This window comes from Cladophialophora psammophila, assembly GCF_000585535.1.
Source record: "Cladophialophora psammophila CBS 110553 chromosome Unknown aczJe-supercont1.2, whole genome shotgun sequence".
Classification (NCBI taxonomy): Eukaryota; Fungi; Ascomycota; class Eurotiomycetes; order Chaetothyriales; family Herpotrichiellaceae; genus Cladophialophora; species Cladophialophora psammophila.
Genome location: NW_006912923.1, coordinates 1,612,164 through 1,624,495, shown reverse-complemented (window position 1 = coordinate 1,624,495; position 12,332 = coordinate 1,612,164). Strand labels below are relative to the sequence as shown.

The 12,332-nt window shown below is 53.4% G+C and overlaps 5 protein-coding genes across 5 annotated transcripts; 1 reads left to right on the top strand and 4 right to left on the bottom strand.

Moving 5' to 3' along the window:
- Nucleotides 1-19: 19 nt before the first annotated feature.
- A1O5_01928 (uncharacterized protein) lies at nt 20-1,315 on the bottom strand (the record flags this gene model as incomplete). Its single annotated transcript, XM_007742544.1, has 1 exon — nt 20-1,315. One exon carries the CDS (start codon nt 1,313-1,315, stop codon nt 20-22), a length of 1,296 nt encoding a protein of 431 aa, XP_007740734.1.
- Nucleotides 1,316-2,232: 917 nt separating this feature from the next.
- On the top strand, nt 2,233-3,466 carry A1O5_01927 (uncharacterized protein; the record flags this gene model as incomplete). Its single annotated transcript, XM_007742543.1, has 2 exons — nt 2,233-3,128; nt 3,280-3,466. The coding sequence occupies 2 exons, from the start codon at nt 2,233-2,235 to the stop codon at nt 3,464-3,466; spliced, it is 1,083 nt and encodes a 360-aa protein (XP_007740733.1).
- Nucleotides 3,467-4,388: 922 nt separating this feature from the next.
- Nucleotides 4,389-6,444, bottom strand: A1O5_01926 (uncharacterized protein; the record flags this gene model as incomplete). The annotated part of the gene is made up of 4 exons (XM_007742542.1): nt 4,389-5,183; nt 5,256-5,694; nt 5,789-6,102; nt 6,154-6,444. 4 exons carry the CDS (start codon nt 6,442-6,444, stop codon nt 4,389-4,391), a joined length of 1,839 nt encoding a protein of 612 aa, XP_007740732.1.
- Nucleotides 6,445-10,224: 3,780 nt separating this feature from the next.
- On the bottom strand, nt 10,225-10,722 carry A1O5_01925 (uncharacterized protein; the record flags this gene model as incomplete). Its single annotated transcript, XM_007742541.1, has 3 exons — nt 10,225-10,394; nt 10,467-10,590; nt 10,681-10,722. 3 exons carry the CDS (start codon nt 10,720-10,722, stop codon nt 10,225-10,227), a joined length of 336 nt encoding a protein of 111 aa, XP_007740731.1.
- Nucleotides 10,723-10,999: 277 nt separating this feature from the next.
- A1O5_01924 (uncharacterized protein) lies at nt 11,000-12,088 on the bottom strand (the record flags this gene model as incomplete). The annotated part of the gene is made up of 1 exon (XM_007742540.1): nt 11,000-12,088. One exon carries the CDS (start codon nt 12,086-12,088, stop codon nt 11,000-11,002), a length of 1,089 nt encoding a protein of 362 aa, XP_007740730.1.
- Nucleotides 12,089-12,332: the final 244 nt, after the last annotated feature.

The window sequence follows — 12,332 nt, the reverse complement described above, 5'->3', positions numbered from 1 at the left end:
ATCCAATGTCCCAGACTCCTCAGTCATGGCTCGGGGTTGTCTGCGTTAGAAATCCCAGTACACGAAGGACCACTTTGTAAAGGAACAATTTGACTCCTGTGGCATGCAAAAGGTCAATGGTCCACCGCGAGAACTTCAGAACGCTGCTAGCTCGAGGAACCGCCACCTTGTCATAAGCTGTGATGGCTTCTTCGAGGGTTGAGGCTTTCTTGAGCGCATTGGCAAGGTCCCAGGCATCCATTATTGCCATATTGGCACCATTGCCTGCAAAAGGACTAACCGCATGGTTTGCATCTCCGATCCATACCACAGGCCTATGCTCCAATGACGGGTGCGGGAAAGGGGGACGATCCATTGCATTTAATTGTATGACAGTGCTTGGATCGGTCGCAGATATCAAATTCTTCACCAATGGAGCAAAGTTTTCCGCCAGTCTCATTGATTCTTCCAGTAATTCAACGAGACGCCCTTGAGGAATAGGATATCGCAATGATTCCTTCACCACAGGACTTTGACGACTCAAGGCCCAGAGCGCGGATTTGTCGTCTACGGGCGCGACAAAAAGCCCGATACCATCTGCTCCCAATACACCACCCCAGTCACGATCCACCGGCTTGGGGATGTCGTCCCGACTGGCAAATTTGGCGATTCCTGACCAGATATAAACGCCAGCATAGTTGAGAGGATCGTTTGGCCTCAACAGCGAGCGCAGTTTGCTTCGGGACCCATCAGCGGCTATTAGCATGTCACCCACTGCAGTCAAGCCAGTGCTGAGGGAAACTCGCATTCGGCCGTCTTCGGTCGAGTCCGCCCCCGTTACGGCCGTTTCCCAGAGAATTTGAGCTCCTGATCTCACAGCAGCGTCGGCGAGAACTTTCTGCAGCGCATTCCGGCGAATTCTCATGCCACGCAGCATTTTTGGTCCAACTGGCTGTGCCGTGAAGCGCAGAAAGGGGCGAAATTGGGGATCCCAGATGTTGAAAGAGCCCCTTTCTTCTGCGAGGCCTCCAGAGTGAACACTCACGCTCCTGACGAGCTCGTACAGGTCCAGGAGATCCAAAACCTGAATGGCACCGGGATTGTTGTCTGTTCTCAATGAAAGTGTGTATCCTTCACGGCCAATGCGGTTCTCATAGCTATCTCGCTCGTATATGATGACTTTGGGCCTTGCAGCTGTGGAAGATTCATGAGCGAACAGTTGGGCGATCGCGACGGCGAACGTCAGTCCAGCTATTCCGCCACCGGACACGAGGACTGTTTTGCCGCATAGGAACTTTGACGAGGATTCTGTGGATAGTGACTTGGGCCGGTCCATCGGCCGCGCGAAACGAGAATGAAAAGGTGTTTGTTGCTGTTGTTTTTTTCGGCGGCCTACACTTTCTTCGCAACTTCAAGAATGGTCTATTTCCCTCGCGTCAGGAGGCAACGCCGTGCCTTTAACATAATTATTCTCCTGCTTCTCAAGTACAAAGGCCGTCATTAGTGTTGAGACTAGGCTCAGGCAGAAGGATTCCAGGATATACATAGATGCAGGAGATTTCTTTGCAGTCAGCCAATGAAAGTCTTATGGGCTTCTGCGGTCCCAACACTCAAACCGCTCGCGCTCGAGCGCTCCACGGAGGAAGCAGACACCGAGAAAAGGGCTCATCCTTGCCAAAGCGAATACGATGTTGACATCACGGTTGTACTCGGTCAACCTGCCCTCGCAAGTCTGGGTCTTGTTGTTGTAAGCTTTCCCCAGACTCGGACGATCCGGACTCCTCCTCGAACTCCTCCATCTTTTGCCCCTCATTTCGGGATTTCCTAATGAAGCAATCCATGGGAGGCGAAGGTGATGAGGCAGTGGGACGGTGCATTGGAAGACAAATTAGATGAACGGGCTTCCACAGGCTATCCTTGAGCGGGAGGGCTGGAGGGGGGGGGGGGGGGGGGAAATGAAGGCAGGCAATGGGTCTATTGTTTTGTCTCCCTTGGGTGGGTTTCTGTACGCCGTCGCGGATCCCATCATTTCGGTCAAAAGCAGAGCGGACTGCCCGCTTTGACGGGATGACGATTGTTGGAGAGCCGCTGTTCTGTTGATTCTCGCATACTGTGCTGCTTTCCGTCTCATTCTTACTTCCCCTCTCCCATATTAGAGCCAACCTCAGCATCTCTGGACATCCTGCCCACTCGAAGCAAAAGACTATCTGCCGCCAGGGCTCGTTCTTCGTTTCTTCCCAGAACCTTCTCACCATGTCGAAAATGAATGCAGTCCGTTTCTACGGCCAACGCGACATCCGTCTCGATCAGATCCCCGTTCCCTCCGTCAAGCCCGGCCAGGTGAAGATCGCCCCCAAGTTCTGCGGCATCTGTGGCTCGGACCTTCACGAATACCTCGGCGGCGCGAATCTGATCCCCCAAGAGGGCCATCCACACCCCATCACTGGCGAGACCCTGCCTCTGACGCTGGGCCACGAATTCAGCGGCGTGGTGGAGGAGGTGGGCGAAGGCGTCAAGAACGTCAAGCCCGGTGACCGCGTCTGCGTGCAACCTACCATCTACGACGGCAGCTGTCGTGCCTGTAAGAGAGGGCTGGTGAATTGCTGTGACAAGAATGGATTCGTGGGCCTGAGCGGTTGGGGCGGTGGGTTGTGTGAACATATGGTCGTGCCCGAGAGCTGCGTCAAGCCGTTGCCGGATAACATACCGTTGGAGGTTGGTGCCTTGATTGAGCCATTGGCAGTGGGCTGGCATGCCGTCGACATATCCCCCTACAAGGAGGGCGACTCGGTTCTCGTGCTGGGAGGCGGCCCCATCGGCCTTGCGGTCGTGCAGGCGCTGGTTGGCAAGGGATGCAAAACCATCATTGTCAGCGAGGTCAGTGGCCGGAGGAGAGAATTTGCAAAGCAATTCGGTGCACACCATGTGATTGATCCGGTCAAGGCAGATGTCGTGGAAGAAGTCGAGCGCTTGACAAACGGCGAGGGCGCCGATGTCGGGTTCGACGCCGCTGGGGTGCAGGTTGCGGTGGACACGGCATTCAAAGCGATCAAGGCGAGAGGGACGTTGGTAAATATCGCCGTGTGGGAGAAGAGGGCGACGCTGCAGATGAATGATATTGTGTTTCGGGAGAGAGGGTATATGGGCGTGTAAGTTTCAACCCCCCTTTCCCCTTTTTTTCCTGTTTTTTTTTTTTTTTTAAAAAAATTTTGTTTTTGGCGTGAATCACAAGTGGCCGAGTCTCTTCAAGGCGTCGTCAATCGTCCCTTACGCGAACTCGCTAACTGAACGTGATTGCAGAGCCACCTACGCTCTCGGCGACTTTGAAGCCGTGATCAAAGCCATCTCAAGCGGTGCCATGAAACCCGCGGGCATGATCACCAAGACGATCAAGTTGGACCAGGTCGCCGAGGAAGGCTTCAAGACGCTCATCGAGGACAAGGAGAACCACGTCAAGATCCTGGTCGATGTCGGATCGGGGATCTAATGAACCGGATTGGTCTAGGGAGGAAGGAGGGGCATAGTGTGGAGGACGAGGGCGAAGAAGACGAGGAAGAGAAGAAGGAGAAGGAAGAGGATGGAACCGCATCAGGACTCGTGGGTGAAAAGAAACCACTGGTGTGCACGAGGAAGAAAGAAGGAGAAGGAAGAACGGAGATGGAGGGAGGGATGGTTCCTAGGATTCATCGAGATTGAATTCCGAGACGCCGAGCTACGTAGGCGGCCGACGAGATGCGATCGCGTAGCTGTTGATCGTCTTCGCGTCCTTGTCAGACGAGGACGTCGAGACCTGAGACTGCGAGAGATTCTGTGAGAGAAGAGGGGAAAGAAAAACGAAAAGTTACCTCCCACTTCCCACGACCCTCGCCTTGAGATTCATGTTTTGGATGCTATGCTTTGTATTCGTTCTATTAGCCCTTTGATCCCTTTCATCTTCTGGGAGGAAGGAGTACACATGGCACGACACAGTCCGGTCGTTCGCGCAACTCTATTGTTGTTCTTTTTCGCTCTCTTACTTGCTCGCTCTATTGGTTTTTTGGGAGGGGGGCGTGGTAATGATACATATGCAAACCCACCTAACCACCCAATCGACCGCCCAGCAGAAAAGAAAAAAGGGCAGGCTCCCAAACAAGTCCCTGCCCTAGGCCCTCCGGGTATTTAGTCGTCGTCGATCTTGTGCATGTCTGTATGCATATCTAAGAAAGCTGTGGTCGGTGAGAAAATGATGACAATATTAATAGTGGTGCTCATCGTGGTATTCGTAATAGTAATAATACATGGATGCGTGGATGCACTGATGATTATGTATTGGTACAGACGCCCCCCCAAAAAAGGGTTGGGTGATCTCCATCCCTTCGAATTCGGATCAGAGACGTGATGTGGTGACGGAAACGCAACAATACCAGGGTTTAGACCTGCTCGGCGACGACCTGCTGGCCTCGCTCGGGACTGGGCATGCGGGAATGGTCTGCGGTCGACAGCCCGCTGCGGGTGCCCTGGCTGCTGCGGCGCCAGCTGATGCGCGACTCGTCGACGATCTTGTGCTCGGTGATGAGCTCCTTGTTGATCTCGAAGTGCTTGATGAAGAGGCCGACGATGAGGGCCAGGCCCGCGAGGCCAGTCAGGAAGCCAAACACACCGTGGAAGCCGGCGACGTAGGCGTCGATGGCGGCCTGGCGCTGCGGCGCGCTGGGGTCTATCTGCTTGAGCACCTCCAGGTACGCCTCGGCGTGCAGGGCAATGTCGGTGGGCAAACCCAAACTCGCCAGCTTGGCCTTCATCACGTTCTGGAACACGGAGCCGCCCACGCCCACGCCGATGGCCATGCCGAAGCTGCGCAGGAACGCGTACATGCCGACCGCACGGCCCTCGTCGCCGGGCTTGCACGCGGCCTGGGACGCCGTGTTCAGCGCGTTGAGATTCAGGCCGTGCCCGAAGCCCAGGATAATCATCTCAACCGCCCACACGGCCGTGTTGGTGCCGCGGTCCCATGAGATGCTCAGGCCCGTGCCCAAAGTCGCGAGAATCCAGCCTGTGGCGATTGCCCACCGGAACTTGGCTGTCCGCGTGATGGCAGCGCCGACGATGACGGAGGCCGGGACCAAGGTGAGCAGCACGGGCAAGAGCGAGACACCAGTGCGGATTGGAGAGTACACTTTGGCAGACTCGAAGAAGAAGGGGATGTAGTAGAGTTGCGCATAAAGCTGAACGAGAGGGAACAGCACCTGTTAGCCAACGTGGCACTGGCGATGACGTGGTTGGAGCTAGAAACTTACGATGAGACCTTGGGCGAAAGCACCGAAGTAGATGGCGTGTGACGACCAGACGTGGAAGAGCGAGTGTCTCAAGAACGCAGTCTCTTGGGCGCCGTATCGCTCCCAGATCATTGTGGCCACCAGGCCGGCCAGGCCAACCAGCAACGGCACCAGGGTTCTCCAGTGATTCCATGCGTAGGTGGTGCCGCCCCAAGAGATGGCCACGAGGAAGCTGGTCGCGGAGGAGATGAAGAGGACCCCGCCGATCCAATCGACACGGCCGAGCATCTCTCTCAGGGTGGCCTCGGGGCGCCTGAGCCGCACGAAGAGTGGCACAAAGATCAAGCCAACGCCGCAAAAGGGCAACATCAAGTAGAAGACCCAGCGCCAACGGGTAGGGCTGGCAAAGGCACCGCCGACGATGGGACCAATGACGCTTCCCAGAGCCCATGCTCCTTGACTAGAGAGTCAATTGACGTCAGTGGACAGATCCAAGGCCAGAGGGATCTTCTTGGTTGCCCAGGAGAACGAGCAAGTTGGGGAGGAAAACTTACAGAACGCCAACGTATTGTGGGCGGAATCGCAGAGGGACAATGTCGGAAAAGACGACGAGGGAGAGGATAATGACGCCGCCACCCCCGACGCCTTGCAGACATCGACCAACCAGCATGATACCAATGCTGTGAGCGGTGGCGCAAAGGACGGTGCCCACTGTGAAGCTCAACAAGACAGTGAACAACGTCTGTGGACGTCCAACAATGTCACTGATGGAGGCCGTGAATGGCATCGTCACTGCAACGACAAGGAGGTAGGAGGTTCCTATCCAAAACCCTTGAGTTGAGGTGGCGTTCAGCGCTTGGACAATGGTCTATGTTTGATGTTAGGAATGCCTTTGTCGACGGGACCGAGAGGCACGTACCGACAAGGCGGTCACAATGACAGTGGCGTCGAGGCTAACCATCAAGGATATGATGGCCAAAGTCACCATGACCATGGCTTCTGTTGTTGATGGCCTCCATTTCGGAGAAACAGCATTGTTAAGGAGTGTGGTATTCTGTTCAAGGTCGGCATCGCTCCGCTCCTGTTTTCTCATACTGAACTGTGTCGTAGCGGTGGGAGAGGGAGTCTTTTTGGGCTCGGTTTGCAGGTGGTTGGAAGGGGCAGGAAGAGGAGCAGTATCTTGGGGACTGTTGCTTATGGCGGCGTTCATGTTGGAAGGGTGTGAGTGGCATATAATATGTTCGCCTGGCGGATGATGTAGCGTATGGTGCACGGCGACGGTGATAATGGCCGCAATCCATAATTACCACTGCAGCATAAGCACCAAGTGGTGATGCTGCACGTGTGTTTGTGTTTTTAGACGAGGGTAGCATTCCTTCACCTGAGCCCCAATTCACTTCGTGGTAAGTGATATTCGCATACAGCCGCATAGTCGCATATCACATCGCATAGCCGCATAGTCACATAGTCGCATACTGGGTAGTCGCGTGCCGTGCGGGACGAGGGAGGCCTCAACAACATCATAGACACGGACTTGACGCCTTGACGCCTCAACGACGCCTCGATGCTTATCTGCTCGCTTCCTTGTTTTGGCATGCGTTGTGTCTTGTCGGTGTGGAGGTCCGAGGAATTGCTGCCCGTCAATGCCCATCGGTGTCCGTCATTTGGCCATGTGCTGAGACGAATATGATCGGCGCAGTAGTGGACGCGCTGTTCCTCATCTGGAGGCATTACGCGAGCTGACGGCGAGCTCAATGGCCATGATGCCCACATGGTGCAGATAGCGGCCGACTTTAATAAGCCGCAGGGCTGCAACTAGAGTTGACACGGTTAGGTGGCGGAGCGGCCATGGTCCAACGAGGCTCAGCCGCACAAAGAGAATTGGGATTGATGATTGATGCCCCAAGCAGCATGACAGAGCGGAGAGAGGGAAGTCAATCAATGGGCCAAATATACGCCGGGCAACTTGGGCATGGACACGGACCGTGTAATCAGTGGCATATTTCTCAACCTCGCTGTCTATCGCAGCCTCGTCAAATCCCACATCTCGGTTCGTCTTGTAACCACCATTACCTCCCTCCGCCACTCAACTCCTCCCATACTCATCAACTCTAGCTCACTCACTGCTTCTGCCCTCTACGGGCCAATGTGACATGTCCATCTTCCTCGGCGTCAAAACACAGCTATCTGCCTAGTATGGTCCATATACCGCACGCCTTGCATGGTCTTGTATATGGGCTCGATTGCACCAGAGTGCCGTCGCCTTCCTACTCGTAGACATGGTCGCCGACCCAACATATACGCCTGCTCGCTTGCTGCACACTGTATTTCAAACGAGTCCAGAGACCCGTGTCCGCTCCGTGGTGACCTCTGATACACCTGATACACACGATACATCACTCTGTCTCGGCCGTGGAATTGCCTGTATGCGTGGTAATTTTCACATGTATATTTTCCATGGCTCCCGGTCCTGACTTCCAAAAGATCAAGTTCATACTCCGGTCTGAATGCTCCATCCCTTGATTCGGGACCCAGCCTTGCCAGGATTGGCGATCGACTCATTCCAAATTTCCACCACTGAGGGTGAGATCTCCACAGCGAGACCCGCTCAGCCTCGTCGTTGACAGTAATGGAACAGTTGGCCGCATAAGATCACGGCGCTCAACAATCATTGCTCCGCAACGGGGCGACAGGCCGCACTGTGACCCAATCAGTCAGGCAGACGAATCCACCCAGAGATCCGAATGAACTCCCCTAACAAATCCAAGTCGAATTCGAATTCGCCATGCGACACAGCGTCCCCTTCAAGTGATTCCCTCTCACCTCAGAGTGATGCTCAACTGTTATCCTCCAGCAATCAGAAGACCACCGACCAATCCACAGAGTCGCTCGCAAGAGTACTCGCCGAGAGGTCCGATGTCCTGCCCTTGTGCATGTTTGGCGGGCTGGTTGATGCTTCAAGCAACTTGACGTCCCAGCGGAGAGAGAAACAAAAGCTCACCTGGATCAAAGTTCAGCCTGGGGGGAAATGAGCATCGTGCGACTCAAACCGACGCCAAACCGCAACATGGCTTCTGCTCCACTAGAGAGCCTCATGTTGCAACCGCTGCGCCCCTCATGTCTTTTGCCAGATGCTGCAACAGAACGTCGGCAAGGGCTACACGTGCGGCAACATACAGCAAATACAGCTACATTCCGATCCAAGGCAGAATGTAGTACCATTCGAGTGATAGGACGAAATGGCGCAGGTGTTCCCCTAGATGCAGCTTGCGTCTGGCATCATGGAAACTGTTGAGTGTGCCGTCGCCTCACGCCGAGGCGTCCGCTACAGGGCGCTTGGAGGCGATTGCATGCGAATACCGGGTGACCAGATCCATCAATGACCGTTGATGTATCCAGCATAGTCATAGATTCAGTAGTCATATATCGTCATCTGAATGGTTCTCCAACAAGGCTGTTGGATAAGGGCTTATCGAATTTCGGCCCCTACTTGATTGTGGATTTCTCCATCTGCTAGTTTTAGCTGGCTGTCCTCATGATGGAAGGCCGTGGAAGAGCGTATCTGTATAGCAGCTCAGCGGCAATGTCGTATTCAATCTCGAACAAGTTCTACCAGAGACAGATGCGAGCAAGTGGAGTGAGATCAATCTCGAATGAATGACTGAAGAGTGGGGGTAGGTCATGTCAGACAAGCCACGACGGAATGGAAACATTCTGGAATAAGAGCTGTTATCAGCGTGCCGTATGTGTTCTCTCAGCGCGTTTTACTCCCAGTATGTACAACGATTGATGACCAGGGGGAACAGCTTCTCATTGCAACGCTGCATGCCGGACATGAAACTTCATGCGATGACATATCGGAATTCTAAAATAAGGCTGCATCGCGTAGTCCGAACTCATGGTTGTGGAATTGGGTAAGGCCAAACACATGGCGTCATTTCGGGCCGGTGGCGGTGGACCGGTAGCCGAGCGATCAAGGGATAAGGATTGGGGATGGCGCGCGATCCTTCCTTGTGAGCACAGTGAGACTTCTTGCATCTCACTTGACATTTCATTTCGAGGCGCTGGCTGACACGTCGCAGAGCACACGGATTACAATCTTGATCATCTCCACGGAAGTGAAGCGGCGTCATTGGACAGTTCGCCTGGTCAAAGACAGGCAGTCATGGGGTGTTGTTTGACCAGGTGGAAACATCAGACTTTGGGAACGCCCCTTTAATCGATGAGCCGAAAGCAGTTGGTCTCTTTTCACGATCGGGAATGGCCCGTATCACATCTGAGAAATCTTTCGACGGTTCCCGCGATTGAGGTGGTCACTGACTCCATCATCCCAAACAAGCGTTGCCATCTGGTGGCATGATGTCTGGTCTCTGAACCATGTGGACGCGACAATATCTCTGCTTTGTTTTTGCGCAATGGCCACGGGGTGAATCTTCGTTTGTGCGGGTCGGCACTACAGCATCTCACCCTTCTTCGGGGTCTGAATGGTATGACTTGCCCCTTCCTGCCGCGAGGCGCCTGGTTATCCAAATAGAAGTTCGTGGAGGTGATTCTTATATCCGTGAGCAGGTCTTGTCCAACTCCGGGCCTGAGACTGTATTTGGCATTCCGGGCTGGCGTTACATTTTCGAATAGACTTTCATTGCTCAATGTATATTCAAGCATGTCAAATTCGACGCGAATAGGTTGAATGACCAGGCTGATGCCCATGGCTTTGGCGTAGGGAGAGGGTTTTGATAGCCTCCAAAGCTGGGATGGAGGAAGAATGCCACTTAGAGGAGTGTTGAACAGACTGAATCACAGGTCTGTTGGTCTCCAGGAGTCGGCCGCCAGGAAACGGCGTTCTGCTTTGACATTTTCATCGAAGCTGGATCATATTGGTAAACTGGTGCTCCCTGTGCCTTCGAGCAATGCTTGCTGAGACCTGGGACTTTTGTCTCGAAAGCGCCGGCATCGTCTCATTTGTTCTGGACGGTCCATATTGGCTCCTTCATTTGGTCTTATCGTTTCTGGCCTTTGCTTGCTCGAGTTGCTTCAATTCATCGCGGAGGATCTGCTCTAATCCTTCATTTCGCCGAGAAAGTAGCATGACATCGTCTGTTTTGATCGTGGATCTTCCTGCGTGCTTTGCAAATGCTTCGAGGTCAATCGCGGCATTTCCTGGAAGACATTCAGTGTCAGCTTTAAAACCTCATCTCCGCCCCTCAGCCGGATGCATTGATCCTAACGTACCAATCTGTGCCCATACCAGTTCCATCAGACTGCCGATGAACTGCGGCGTCGCATTGACTCCCAGGTTGATGCTCTCTTCGTCGACCATCTTCCCAATCTGGAACCATAGAGCAGATCTGAGTTTCTAAAGAGAAAGTAAGGTGTTAGCATCATGGCATCAATTCACACGGAATCCTCGCTGCCTTCCAACGCCATGGGGAGTCGTGGGTGTCACCTTCTGCAGGGACTCCGCTTCTGCATCTGACGCAGAAGCCATGATGAGTATACCAATGACCAAGTTATAATAGACAGGCCTAAGGTTCTTCGAAGCGGTGTCGACCAAGGTACTCCGACACTTCGAGCATGCACTCTTGTTGTTATCAATTCGTGAAATGGTATGTAATGGAAAATCGTTTTAACTTCGCACGAGATCACGCGTTACGCGTCGGCGATGTAATACGTCTGAGCATAGAGCTGGAAATTGCACAACGGCAGGGCACAACAACACCAAATGTGCTGCTTAGATATAGAGAGACCTCGATTTCATTGATTCATCAATCTCCCTCTCTCAGTCGCCTTTCTCTCAAGAACTCATAATCCGGCATGGCATCTTTGACCCACGACAGAAGCTTTTTGGCTTCCTCTCCTCCAAATTCGGCTTTCCACTTCTGTGCTTCGCGCTCGATGTCTAACCCGATCGCGGTCTTCCCTTCTTTAATCAAGCCAGTCGAGGACAACAGGCTCGACTTCATCCTTCTTTCGAAGACATTTAATCTTTGCTGCTCTTCAGCAGTGGCAGACTCCCACTTGAATTGGCATTTGTCTGGGTCCAACCCGACAATCCCGCAATATCGTCTGATGACGCTCGGGTGAAGAATAACGTCGTCGGCGTCTAGGATGATCGGCCACGACGAGGTGGACTGCCCATCATTCCTAGAGCGCCTTCGAACCTTCCCAGAAGCCATGGATTGGTCAAGTCGTTGCTTGTTAAACCACTCCCACAAATTTCGGCTCCATCTCCAGGTCATTTCCATTCGAAAGCTCCCATCTGCATTCTTCGTGGCTTGTTCGGGGCCTTCCAGGTCTACAGAGGTTCGATAAAGTGACGGAAACACCAACGCAGGGTGCCGAATTAAAAACGTTGGTGTCCATGTGCGCAGGAAAGCATCAGGGAGGACTGTCTGGTTCTGTGCCTTTGTTAGGCTCTCGTTCTGTCCTTCCCCTGTTTCCTGCTGTGGGATGTTCGCATCACGGTCCTCTGTCGTTACCCTCGCTTTAACCAAATCCTCTGCTGCAGGCGACAGCATCCACATGAGATGTTCTTTCACACAAACACTCCTACCTTCGGCTTCTGCGGACTCCACGTGCCGGACTAGCTCGGCTGTACAAGCTTCAAGACAACGCTTCATATCTGCGTGTTCTTCTTCGGTCCAATCTTCAGAGCGCCGATCGGCGAGTTCCAGTCGGCGTGGCACGGTTGGGAGGAAGAAGTACCCACGTTCGTCGGAGCTTTCTGTGTTCCCACCCGGACTACAGACGGCTGGCTGATTCTCTAAGTTCAGGATTCGGATGACGAGATTTGAAGCAGTTCTCGGGTGGGTTAGGAGAAACACTCTCTTATTCCCACCCCGAGCTGGAGTCATATTCATTCGTATTTATGTCTTATTCTTTTGTTCAGTTGTTTATGCTTTCACAGATGCCTTCCTCGTAGATTTGACTAAACGGGGAGAATTAGAGTTAAAAAGAAGGAACATCAATCTGCTCCAGTCCATTGCATTGTATTGACAGAAGTCCATACCCTGTTGGGAGTGACCCTGGATGACCAAGTGTTTCGACGTATATCCGTCTGCTGCTGGTACGGCGAAGCATCGATCTCGTAGACAATCT